This window comes from Panthera pardus, unplaced genomic scaffold (genome assembly GCF_024362965.1).
Source record: "Panthera pardus isolate Hobbes unplaced genomic scaffold, ASM2436296v1 HiC_scaffold_15, whole genome shotgun sequence".
NCBI lineage: Eukaryota > Metazoa > Chordata > Mammalia > Carnivora > Felidae > Panthera > Panthera pardus.
The window spans coordinates 17007268-17020185 of NW_026526710.1; the positions used below are offsets into that span (position 1 = coordinate 17007268).

Here is a 12918-nt window from a genome sequence, read left to right on the forward strand (position 1 = left end):
CTCTCTACCAACAATTCACCTAAAGCCTGGTGACAGTTCTTCACCCTCATTCTCAAAGTCAACAAACCCTACAAATGCCAGGGCTGCTGATCTAACACAGCTGTTGGCCACAGAGCAGCAGCTGGCTGCTTTCCCTATTTGAGCTGGGCCCATCACTGATAAGATGCAAATCCTTTCAGCTCTCCCTGCTCTGTAATTCCTGTGTCATCCCTGCCACTTGAGTGATAGGTAAATTTGGTGACCTATTTTTCTAGGGGTGTTTGAAAACAACAGTGATGAAAATTGAGATTGAAAATTTAACAGATTCTACTGGGCCAGAAACAAATACTTCTTCATCTCTATTCAGGATGGCCATCATAATCTGCCATCAGTGGACTACATGAACAAGCTGGTTACCTCAGTGGAAATTCCACAAGGAGATAAATCCCTTCCTATACAAACTCAATATTTCAATGGAATGCCTCCTGGCATGAAAGAGTCTCTAACTAAGCCCCACTGGTTTGGCCCAAATTCAAGGAAAGCCCGAAAAGTCTGCAAACTGGGAAAATGAAATAGAGAATGTAAATACAACAAAGAGATGACATGTGAAACAGTTTCAAAATAAGAGGGAATGCTTTCTTAAAATCTTAACATGAGTCCTTGAGAACTGAGCTCCTCAATGAATTATAAAAGCAACCCCCAGGAATACAACCTACTCTGCTGAGAGAAGCCCAGTATATACAGATTCATTTAGGAGGCACAGGATACCTGTAAACTAAGAACATCACTCCCACTTTACTAATTAGGAACAGGCTGAGGCCAGTTAGGCAATTTATTTTAAGTGCCTTAGCAAGGAGTATTAGTGAAAAGACCTGAACTCCAAAAACTCTGCTCGTTCACACTACCATCCCCCTTCTAGACTTGCTCCCTTGGCTCTCAAGCCTTTCATCTCTGAGATCTTCTACCTGGCAAAGCCCTAGCCTTCCTCTTCAAATGCTCCCTCTTAAAGCAGAACTCTTTCATGTGTTGAAGTTTCAACCACAAAGACTATCGCAAATGACTCAATTCTATACTCCCAATTCTCACTTTCTGGAACTCACCTCTCTCAATCCAAAAGCCAACATCTGAAGCTAAATGCTGAATATTAAGCATATTATCTTCCATAGAATGTCAGAAGTATATTTAAAATAGCAAGACAAGCCACTTTTCTATTAAAATTTTCTTATCAAATAAACCATCAGCAAGTGTGCTGGATGCAGTAAACACTGGTGTGTCACTGTAAGAGTGGATTTTACAATAAGGTAGCACAGAACTGCCTGGAAAGTTCTCTGAACCCTTGTCTCCCTTCCCAGGTTAGCAACAGCAGAGGCAGCACACCTCATGCAGTGGAGAGTAACACCAGACCAAGATGGGCCTGGCCAGGCTTACTTACCTGTAGACAACAGCAGGGATGCGCTTCCAGGACCTGAAGCTTGCTACACTCTCTAGTTCTTTATCAGTGATCCAGGCAGGCACTATGAGCTCCTGTGGATAGCTACCACATAGCCTAATGAGAAAGGTGAGAAAGAGGGAGTGGGGGAAGAAGACAGAGAGAAAGAAGGAGAAACACTAGGTGAACCAGAGTTAAGGATGTTGATTAAGCTACCCCACAACCAGTTGAAAAATAAGGAGCTTTACTTGAGTCTTGGCCTATTCAGCAGAATCAGTTGCCTTGAGTGTTTACTTATATATATATCATGTGACACTATCATGGCCTGTTCTACCTCCTGCTGCCTTTGAGAATCTGTTGATCTTAACATCAGTAATATATAAGGGGAGTTGACAGTTACTCCACTGTAACTTTCTGTTGTTTAAAAAAACAAATAGATAATTTTTAACCATACAAAGTAAATGCCCAATCTAACTACAGAAGGAAAGTCTATCACCTCTACCAGACTCTCACTCTTTCAGGCTTCTATCAAAGAGAAACATGTGAAGAAGGACAAGAGCCCACAACTTCAAGTTTCCAGAGACCTTACAGGATTATTAATGTATTCTTTGATGTGTCCTAATTATAGGTAACAGGGGCAGACACGGGTATGCAGAAACAGTACCACAGGACAGGCCACCTGCATACATAATCACAGCCCCACTGATCCAAGTTAGTAATGTGAATGAGCTGTTCATCACAATTTCTATAAAACATACTTCAGAATTATTCTCAGGGGGAAAAAAGCTCTGTTTTCATTAAGAAGCAGCCAGTAGCTTCATGCTAGTCAAGCTGGTGCCCTAAAAAGCAGTTATTCCTGATAGGTATTTCACTTACAGGACAATGTCCCTCTATGGGTACTTCAATATTCCTTTTCAGTAGTAAAGGCAAGAGGACTTTTAATCCAAATCCTAAAATATACAAATTCCTCCTTCTCCTGCACCACCACTCCCCTGCCCTAGCCTTATGCATTAAGGGAAAAGGCAGAGAACACAAAGTAGCTTAAGAATTGGGAGTTTTGATCATTCTGCACTAAATATCTCCTCCATCTTGTTCTCAATTTCCAGAAGATTAAATATCAGGAATTTAAAAGTCACTAAACCAACAGAATATCTATGACCAGGAGTAGCTCTACAAACTTAACACTTTCCCATAAACTCCTAAAAACAACCAGGACATGGTGACCATAGTTAATGTGCTAACCATGAGTTTTGTTCTTTTGTCTTATTTCTTTTGTCTTGTTTAAAACTTAAGACTAAATTTAGCTCTCCTTCTTTGTAGTAGGAAGAACTTTTCAATGTCCTAAAGACTGGTTCTGAGGTAGAAACAGTGGACTCAAAGACAAAAGTTGATTTTTAAAACCAACACTGAATAGGGATTTTGAAAACCAACTGGCTTTTGAACTCATTTTTTTCCCAACAAGCTTAGCTTAATTCAGTTTTCTGACTTCACCCAATATTCTGATCATTGTATTCCTTGTCCTGTAAGTATTACACTATCTAGTAGTCACCTCTTTAGCAAACACTAGCTGTTCACATGTAAATAAGCAGTTTCCAGCATAGGAAATATGAGTTACACATGAGCAAAGCCTGTGTAGGCTTTGTAGTCTCAGGCTCTCTGAGGCCTCTCCTCCAGTCTCCACCTCCATTCTCTGCTTTATCTTGTGATGGAGACCAGGCAAAGGTACGACAGACCTAAAGCTCCCATTTTTTTCATTAACACCCCAAGGTTCTTAATTCCTTAGGCAAGGTCCATGTTAAAAGCTACATACAGTAATTAGCTGTAGTTTTTCCAATTAAAAATGAAATGCTCCGATGGCTACCCACAAACAGACCAGGAAAATAGCCATCATGATTTGAGACAACTCAAAAAACGGAAAGATTAATGCCTCCAACTGCTAGAGGGAATCCTAAGAGAATATTAATTTAAATCTCTTGAACAATCTTCTTTTGTTTTATAGAAATCTGGATCACCAAAATCATAGTAGTTAACTGCCCTCCCCCACACCAAAGTACTTACACCTTTTAAGGAAACAGGTAATGGGAAATATTTAATGATTATATTAATGATTAAATGATCAAAGCTATGAAGTTAGAAAGAATAGTACTTAACGTCTATTTCATAGAATCTGGAGTAAAATTTGTCATAAAAATTCCCTGCTGAGTGTTTTATCACCGCTTGTGAGATCACTGATTCTATCTCCAAAGTGAGGTCAATTGGTGATGAGAACAATGGAAACTGCTGGCCTACCCTTGAATACAATACTGCCCAGGAAATGCATGCACCAGGAAGAACAGAGGCCTGGAGGGGATGGAAAAGAAGTTTCCAGCTAGAATCCTATTAAGGATCACTTTTCCACTCCAGTGAGAGCAATGGGAACAGAAGGCTCAAGAAGTACTCTGAAGACCCTGCAGTGAGATGTAATAAATCTCTATTGAAAGAAAATGTCTAAGTTCACATGTTCTGCCACATGAGAATTGGGGTATCTGCAAAGGCACTGGCTATGAAACACAGTCCACAGGGTCCCATACAACTCACTTATACTTCTCATTGATATTGGAAATCCTCCAGGCGTTGTTCATATCAAAACCCATCCGCTCCACTTCGTTTTTAAATCTTGACGTTACATGCTCCCCTAGGGGCCAAGGACAGCAGAAAGAAATGAATACCATTTTGCAAAACAGGTAGAATAAAAGCATAGCTACCCTGCTAGTTATTATATAAAGAAAATATATATTAGTTTTAGTTTAAAACTACAGTTTTAGTTTTAAATATATTTAGTTTTAGTTTACAAATTCCCTACCAGGACAAGGCTGTATACAAAGGAATGAGGAAATTAAATTTTTTAATTGAAGTATAGCTAACATACAATTTACATTAGTTTCAGGTGTAAGACATAGTGCTTCAACAACTACGTACATTATGAAATGCTCACCGTAAGTACAGGTACCATCTTTCACCATACAAAGTTATTATAGTATTACTGACTGAACCCTATTCTGCTAGTGGAAGTTTATACCTCTTAATCCCCTTCACCTATTTTGCCCATCCCCTACACACCTCCCCTCTGGCAACCACCAGTTTGTTCTCGGTATTTATGAGTCTGTATCTGTTTTTTCGTTTGTTCATTTGTTTTTTAGATCCTACATATAAGTGAAATCATATGGTATTTGTCTATCTCTGTCTTATTTCACTTAGCATAATAACTTCTAGGTTCCTCCATGATGTCACAAATGCCAAATTTTCTTTCTTTTTTTTAATGGCCCATTATCCCTGTGTATGGAATATTACACACGTATACCACATCTTCTTTATCCATTCATCTACTGACAAATGCTTAGGCTGTTTCCACATCTTCAAATTTTGATCAAGAATCAGGTTATCTCAGGGCACCTGGGTGGCTCAGTTGGTTAGGTGTCAGACTTCACCTCAGGTCATAATCTCGCAGGTCAGGTGGGTTTGAGCCCCACATCGGGCTCTGTGCTGACCGCTCAGAGCCTGGAGCCTGCTTCAGATTCTGTGTCTCTCTCTTCCCCTCCTCTGTTCGTGCTCTGTCTCTCTCAAGAATAAACATTAAAAAAAAAATTTTTTTTTAAAGAATTAGGTTATCTCATCTAATCATTACTACCTACTCTGAGTGGTTATCACTGAGTTCATTTTACACAGGATAAAACTGAGACTGAGAGAGGTTATTATGGCAAGTCTGTCTGGTCCCAAAACCCAGTCCTTGTCACTACACTGGCTACTTTCCTAGGTCCACACTCACAGTATACATAAAAAATAATACCAAGTTCATCAAGAATAGTAATATAGATCTACAACTCATCAGAAAGACTAAGGGCCAGATCTCAAAACTTAGGTTTTCTGGAGTTTAAGATAGTGCACATAATATAGTATTAGGTTAACACTCTCTCAACAGGGTCTACTAATCAAACATTAATATTTCTACAGTGAAATGCATGGATAATTCACACTAAATGAGATAAGTCAAGCTTCATTTCAGCTCAGACCAGGTCAAGCCACCAAATAAGATAAGAAAAATCTTTTTATTTTCAGAGCCTTATAGATTATAGAATTTTAGAGATCACAAAACTATAATAACTCCCAGTACCTAGGAATCTCAGGAAACACCATACTACTAACTAAAGTACTGACCACCTGTAAGAACATTCACCCAAACAAGTATAACCTGCCCACATTTGCCCTAATGAAACTGGCTTTCTCTTCCTAAAGACAGTGAGCTACAAAGGCAGAAATGAACCTAACATAAAAGTCATTAAATCTGAAATAACCTTCTTCCTTGAAAACACACAGAGTCCTAGGGCAGTAAAACAAACAAAAAACGATTAAGCAGTATCTCTAATATGTAGTGTTATAGGTAGTAAAGTAAATGCTGGTAGGGGCTGGGAGAAACAACAATAACAAAAGCACAAAGCAGATTGCTTTGGTGATCAAAGTATAAAGCTTTGCTCTCCCTGGGAGTGGAGCTTCAGAACAGCAAACACCAATTACTTGAATGAAGGACAATTCTATAAAACTACTTCCTATTTAAACTGCTTTTCTTGAGTTTAAACTAGGTATTATACATTTCCTGAAGGAGAGCTATAAAAAGATGAGGTGCAGAGATGCAGGAAGAAATAATCAGCTGAATGCATCCCATTCTGGAAAAATTTTAGAAATGATGTGGGCTTTGAAATAGGAAAAAAGCTATCCAAATTGGGGTGCCATCTGTCTACAAATTGCAAGGAATAGTGACCATCAAGAATATTAGACAGTCTTTCACTTATAATCCCAATCTAAAAACTGTAAAACTGTAACAATTTCCAAGTTCATTCATTAATGAGATTTTTCCCACCTCCGTACAGCTCCAAGTCTTTGCAAAAGGTTAAAAGTACTTTAATGATTGTTAACATTAGTACCTCCAACTTAGTGTAAGCACATAGCTACTTTAAAATAATCACTGGCAAAATCACCACCAGCATCACCACCACTGGTAATTTATCACACAGAACTGTTGCCCAAAGAAAAGCTTACAACCATCATCAGGAGCATGAAGTTCTGAGCGACAAAGAAATATATACTGCCTAGCAAGCATAAAGCATTTGTTATTCAAGTTCCTTGAGAAAAAAGACTTTTAATTACCTTTGTATCCTCTAAAACACTAACTTCCTAACTTTGAAAATGACCATCACAATTGAATTATGTTTTATATCATAATCGAACATAACATGTTTATTTTGAAAAGTTTCACAAAACTGTACCTACCATTACTATGTGTGACTCATTTTGGTATTTTCTATCCTAAGTGTTTCATTTTGTATTTCATTTCTTAAAACTTTGATTTCATGACCCATAAGTGCATAACAACTAACAGTTGAAAAGTAATGCTTTAAAAAAAAATCTAGCAATGGGATGCCTTGGTGGCTCACAGTCGGTTAAGTGTCCGACTTCGGCTCAGGTCAGGATCTCATGGTTCATGGGTTCAAGCCCCGCATCAGGCTCTGTGCTGACAGCTCAGAGTCTCGAGCCTGCTTCAGATTCTGTCTGTCTGTGTGTCTCTCTCTCTGCCCCTCCCCTGCTCATGCTCTCTCTCTCTCTCAAAAATAAACATTAAAAAAATATATATGTATTTTTTTAATATAGGAGACCTTAAATACATGAGTAATTCAACTGGCTTTTGCCAAATTGTGTTAGAAGTTCCCTTATGTTTATTCAGCCAGAAAAATGAATGCCAAGCACATCTCTTTGCTGATTTCTCTTAAGAATTTCTAAGAATTCTCATGTTTCCACAATACTAGATATACTATAATCCATTTTAAATATTACGGTTGTAAGTTTCTTGTTCTTTTTTGAGGAGAGACGGCGCACATGGGGGAGAGGGGCAGAGAGAGAAAGAGAATCTTTTTTTTTTTTTTTTTTTTTAATGTGTATTCATCTTGAGAGAGCAAGTGCACACGAGTAAGGGGAAGGGCAAAGAGAGAGGGAGAGAGAGAATTCCAAGCAGGGTCCTCACTGTCAGTGCAGAGCCCAGTGTGAGGCTTAATCCCATGACCCATGAGATCATGAGTTGAGCTGAAACCAAGAGTAGGACGCTTAACAGACCAAGCCACCCAGTTGCCCCTGGTTATAAGTTTTTTGTTTTGCTTTATATTTCCATTTCAACCCTGTCTGCCCTCCCCCAATCTCAAATGAGATGTGTCCTTTTTTAATATTTAGTTATTTCTTGTACAACAAATGCAAACAGTCCAGCAATTCTTATTTTAGTGGGAATGAAAACCTTTTTAAAGCAATGAGCCCCTCTAACGTAACCAGTGTCAAGAGGCAGTCTAAAAAATTTTCCCCCCAAAAAATCTAGCTCCCTGGGTGATCCTGAGTATTCGAATCCACAATTATAGACAGCTTAAAGGCCTGTGATAGAAGAGCCAGACCTCTACCCAGGATGTAAGGGAAAAAGAACAGCACCAGAGTCAGGGAAGGTGAGAACCAGCCCTTCCAGATTTTCAAATATAGGAGGAATATAGTGGTGAGCATAGCTGCCTTCCAAATATAGGAGGAATCATTCTTTTCTATGAACAAAGGTCCCAGTACAGTCATCTAAATGTATGCTTACTGGACTGCATTCAAATATGTAAGACAGACTCTGCTGGCAGGGGCTTTTGCTTTATAGGAAACAGGCAGCTGCACAACAGTGTAAGACCCAGAGTCCTATGCTGTTCATGGTTAAACAAAATGCTTAATGGGCATTTCACAGAAGAGAGGTCAGAAAGGTGGGCCTGATGCTACTAAACTAACAAATGAATTGCCCAATCATCTGTCAGGACTCCTGCCTAATGCTCAAGTACAGAACTATCACCAAGAAGGCTGCTACAATGAAGAAAAGAAAACTGAGCATGTGGGAGAGAAGCTTTAAGCTTTTAATCCATTCCTTTTTTAGAGTCTGCAATGGTCTAAGAGCGGAGTCAACAGTCTTGCAAAGGCTTTTGCAAGTTTCACAGGTAAACTTCCAATAACAATGTTGAGACTTCTTCCAAGGCTAAGACTCAGAGCTTTGGCTGCAACGTGGCTTGCTTAACTGTAACAGCTTCAACAGTCAGAAACTAAGATTTATATAAATACAAGGTAATGATGCAATTTTCCCATTTCCCTCCTCCCTGACACATTCTACTCTTAACAGGCTAGGCAGAGAAGAATCCATAAAAGGCCTTATTAACTACTAAAAGACTAAATAATAACTTCAACCCTTCATAGTCCATCCTTATGATCTCATGTGTTGGAGCAGATTATACAAAGGCATTACTTTGAAATATCTCAAGTGCTGTCTCACCCTAAAGATGACTTAGAAGAATGTGGTTGTCTGGTATGCTCATATTTGGTGAGTAATGTTGTAGCCACCATCAACACTCAACAATATTGGGTGGAGACAGAAGAACCAGGTCGACTGGCTTTAAAAATGCCACCACGGGGCGCCTGGGTGGCTCAGTCGGTTGAGCGCTGACTTCGGCTCAGGTCACGATCTCGCGGTCTGTGAGTTCGAGCCCCGCATCAGGCCCCTGTGCTGACAGCTCAGAGCCCGGAGCCTGTTTCAGATTCTGTGTCTCCCTCTCTCTGACCCTCCCCCATTCATGCTCTGTCTCTCTCTGTCTCAAAAATAAATAAAAACGTTAAAAATTAAAAAAAAAATTTTTTTTTTAAAATGCCACCACAGTATTTTGCATAAGAGCAAGTTTTCCCTCTGTACTCCATAGTGAAAATATATAAAAAGGAAAAAGCCATACATATGGACATACTCAAACCAAGTACAGTAAGATTCCTTGTGACAGCAAGTTAACTTAGTGTGGATTTGTATATACTACGAAGAAACAAAATACAACCATCACTCAGAGTAAGTTCCAACAATCAGTTACAATGGCATCACCTTGTAGATTCAGTTTCCAAAATGTTTTAACAAGTATGGCACATAGGAAGCACTCAAATATTTACTGAACTCTCCAGCAATAATAGATCTGATCTGCAGGATACCCTGATCAACTTGGACAGGAAGAACAGCAATGTCTCAGTTTGAAGAACAAAGGAAATTAAAGTACAGAGAAGATAAATGGCTTCCCCAATATTTTTTTAATTAAATGGTAAAATATATGTATTTGAATTCAGGTTTCCTAGTTCTTAAATCAGTACTTTACCCCCCAAATACCTCCATCCATCAAAAACTCATTAAAAGACAGAGGACACTACAGACATCTTTATGTTCTGGTGGCCAAAGAATACCAGATCAGAAAGGGAAGGGTCTGGGGACCCAAGTCATCCCAGCTCAAGACAAAGCAATCCATAATTAAAAGAGTGAAGCTCTGGGATGCCTGAGTGGCTCAGTCAGTTAAGCGTCCAACTCTTGATTTCAGCTCAGGTCATGATCTTGTGGTTCATAATATCAAGCCCCGTGTCCAGCCCGGTGTTAACAGCACAGCGACTGCTTGGGATTCTCTTTCCCCCTCTTTCTCTCTCTGCCCCTCCCTGCCACTTGTGCTGTCTCTCAAAATAAATAAACATTTAAAAAAAAAAAAAAAAAAAAAAGGTGAAATTCTGATGTACCACATCTTAGCAATACCCAAGAGATGGCCCAAATCCAAAAGAAACTAATTTTATCAAGGGAATAAAGAATCATCTAAAGAGATGAGGAATTTTCAGTCTGTAGTTGTGAGAAAACAAATTAGGAGAATAAAACAAGCCCTGTTGACTAACCAACCTAAAAGTAGGGAAATGCCCTTTAGAATTAGGAGTCTTAAACAACTGAAGTTCTTATATAACATAATGTGCAGCAAGATATACTCACAAACTTCATTATCCTAGGAAATGGTAGAGACTAAAAAAATAGATTTTTTTGAGAGACAGAGAGGGAGGGAGGGATGGAGGGAACGAACACAAGCAGGAAAGAGGGAAAGAGAATCTTAAGCAGGCTCCACGCCCAGTGCAGAGCCCAATGGAGCTCAATCTCCCAACCATGAGATCATGACCTGAGCCAAAATCAAGAGTCAGACGCTTAACCAACTGAGCCACCCAGGTGCCCTGAGAGTAAAAATTTGATAAGATACAGTGGTTAAAAATTCAGCAAATATACATGTAAGATCTGTGCATTTCCCTGTAGGTAAATTTTATCTTTAAGAAAAAAAAACCTTGACAAAAGCCATAAAGAACAACAACAAAAATACAATGGCTTCTCAGTAAAGAAGGAAAAAGAAAAAGATGCAATGGATAAAGGAGTGAAGTGAGAGACAGTCTAAGGACATTCCAATATCCAAGGATGGTGTGGACTCTTATGGCTGACTATGAGCTCCACTGGCCCTACCAGGCTCATGAGCAGCTTGGATTCCTGATGCTTTCCTTCAGGCTCCATGAGGGCAGGTACCAGTTTTTCATCTCCACATCCACAGAACTTTCCCCCAGTCAACTCTCAATAGCTGAGAACTGGGTTTAGGTACTAGCTCTGTCACTGACTGACGGTGGGACTTAGCAACGGGCTTTACCTCTGAGTCTCATTTCTTTGGCTCCCAAAACAGAAACACCAGGCTATCCTGCCTGTTTGACGAGGTCATAAGGGTCAAACAAAAGTATACATCAAAGCATCTTTAAAAATAAGATGATGCTTATGCTGTATTTTAATTATGAACCAAAATTTTCAACCAGTGAGTGAGCCAGGAAACAAAGTAATGCAAGCAAAGCTAGATTAGCCTCAAATGTTTAAAATGACTCAGGGCAAAACTGTTAAGATCAAAAATTCAGGATTAAAAACTGAGGTTTAAAGAAAAAAGTCCCAAGAGGAAACTTTATTGGAAGGAGGCTCACAACTTTTCACTGTTTAGAAATCCAAGACTTTGCTTCCAGGCTTGACACACTAAAGATTGAGTGTTGGACCAGCAAAGTTCATTTATGGCAACATAAAGTTTACAGACAACTACATGCAAAGGAATAACATGAACTTGATCCAAGCCATTTCTGAGTGAGAAAGAGTAGGACAAAGATCTCCTGCGAAATTAGAAGGCCTAGGCTCCAGCACAGGCTCAGCTTCTGTATTTGTCCTGAAAGAAGTCACCCGGCCTCTCTGGACCTCTGTTTCATCTATGAGATGAAAGGGGTAACAATAGGAAAATGTATGACTTGAAAACAAGAAGATACGGGTGCCTGGGTGGCTCAATTGGTTAAGCATCCAACTCTTGATTTTGGCTCATCATGATCTCATACTTTGTGAAATCGAGCCCCATGTCAGGCTCTGTGCTGAGAGCACAGAGCTTGCTTGGGATTCTTTCTGCCTCTCTCTCTCTCTGCCCACCTCCCATCAAAATAAATAAACAAACCTTTTTAAAAAAAGAAAATAAGAAGATAGTGAAAGGCCATTTTGTATGCCATTACTCTGAGCCCTAATGTCACACACTTCTGGACCTTTGTTCATGCTACTTGTTCCAACACTTTTCCTCTTTCTCTACTCAATGAACCCTTCTACCTTCAATGAACCCTTATTCTACCTCAAAAGCCACCATGAATGTGAAGTCTTCACATTTGGGAATGTGCATATGATTCATGGCTCCCTTCCATTAGGCTTCTTACAACACCCATTAAATCTTACCGTATATATATATATATATATATATTTTTTTTTAGCCCCAGTAGATTGTGATGTGTTCTTCGAACTTTCCCCTAAAAGGCAGGAAACATGTTCTATTTATCTTAGAAGAATGATGCACAAATGCTTAGGTGCTCCATAAAATATACACTGATTCAATACATGAATGCTTAGGAGTCCCATTTCATGTTAAGGGTACCTCAAACAATAATAGAACCACCATTTTTACATTTTAGAAAGGTCTACCTGGTCTGCAAAGGTCTCCATGTTGTTCTTTTTCACTGGCGTAGACCTCCATGCACCAAGCATGGTATGCAAATGAGAAGAGATCTTCTATTTTAGCAGGTGGTCGGATTGCATTGTTTAGTCTCTTAAGCCACTCTTGACACTGCTCAAAGGTTGAGAACTGACACCTTTGTAAAGCCAAACAAATATGGATGTAATTAGAAGACAGCTGACAATATCAATAAGGGAAGCCAACATTTCAAGAGTACCTAACTCCCAGTGCAGTGACAGCTACAGTCAAGAAAAGCATCAGAGGTCATGTTTCACATGTTTATCATTTGTAGTAACTACAGGTCCAACAAATTTTAGCCAATGGTACAAAATGTCAAAAAGAAAAAAAAATGGACATGTGGAAAACTTATTTTTTAGACTAATTAAATGCTTAAGATTGATTAATGGTAATTATTAAAGTAAAATGGCAGTTTTCTCTTCCATGAGTAAGGTTTCCTTCTTCTGTATCTTCCACCAAAGCTTTATGGTTGTCAAGAAATAGGTTTAGAGAATGTTCATTTTGTTGTTATAACCTATTAGGCCAAGCTCAAAAATAAATCACAGCGCAACTTTTGGCCAGTCA

The 12918-nt window shown here is 39.1% G+C and overlaps 1 protein-coding gene across 14 annotated transcripts in view; it reads right to left on the reverse strand.

Annotated features, from left to right (window-relative positions):
- Positions 1 to 12918, reverse strand: part of MTMR3 (myotubularin related protein 3) — a 148465-nt gene that overhangs the window by 25394 nt on the left and 110153 nt on the right. For all 14 annotated transcript variants that reach the window (XM_019426638.2, XM_019426630.2, XM_019426634.2 and 11 more), the window contains 3 exons: positions 12306 to 12472; positions 3986 to 4082; positions 1412 to 1525 (listed from right to left, as the gene is read on the reverse strand). In XM_019426638.2, the coding sequence (XP_019282183.2) occupies positions 1412 to 1525; positions 3986 to 4082; positions 12306 to 12472 (378 nt within the window). The remainder of the gene's footprint in view (positions 1 to 1411; positions 1526 to 3985; positions 4083 to 12305; positions 12473 to 12918) is intronic.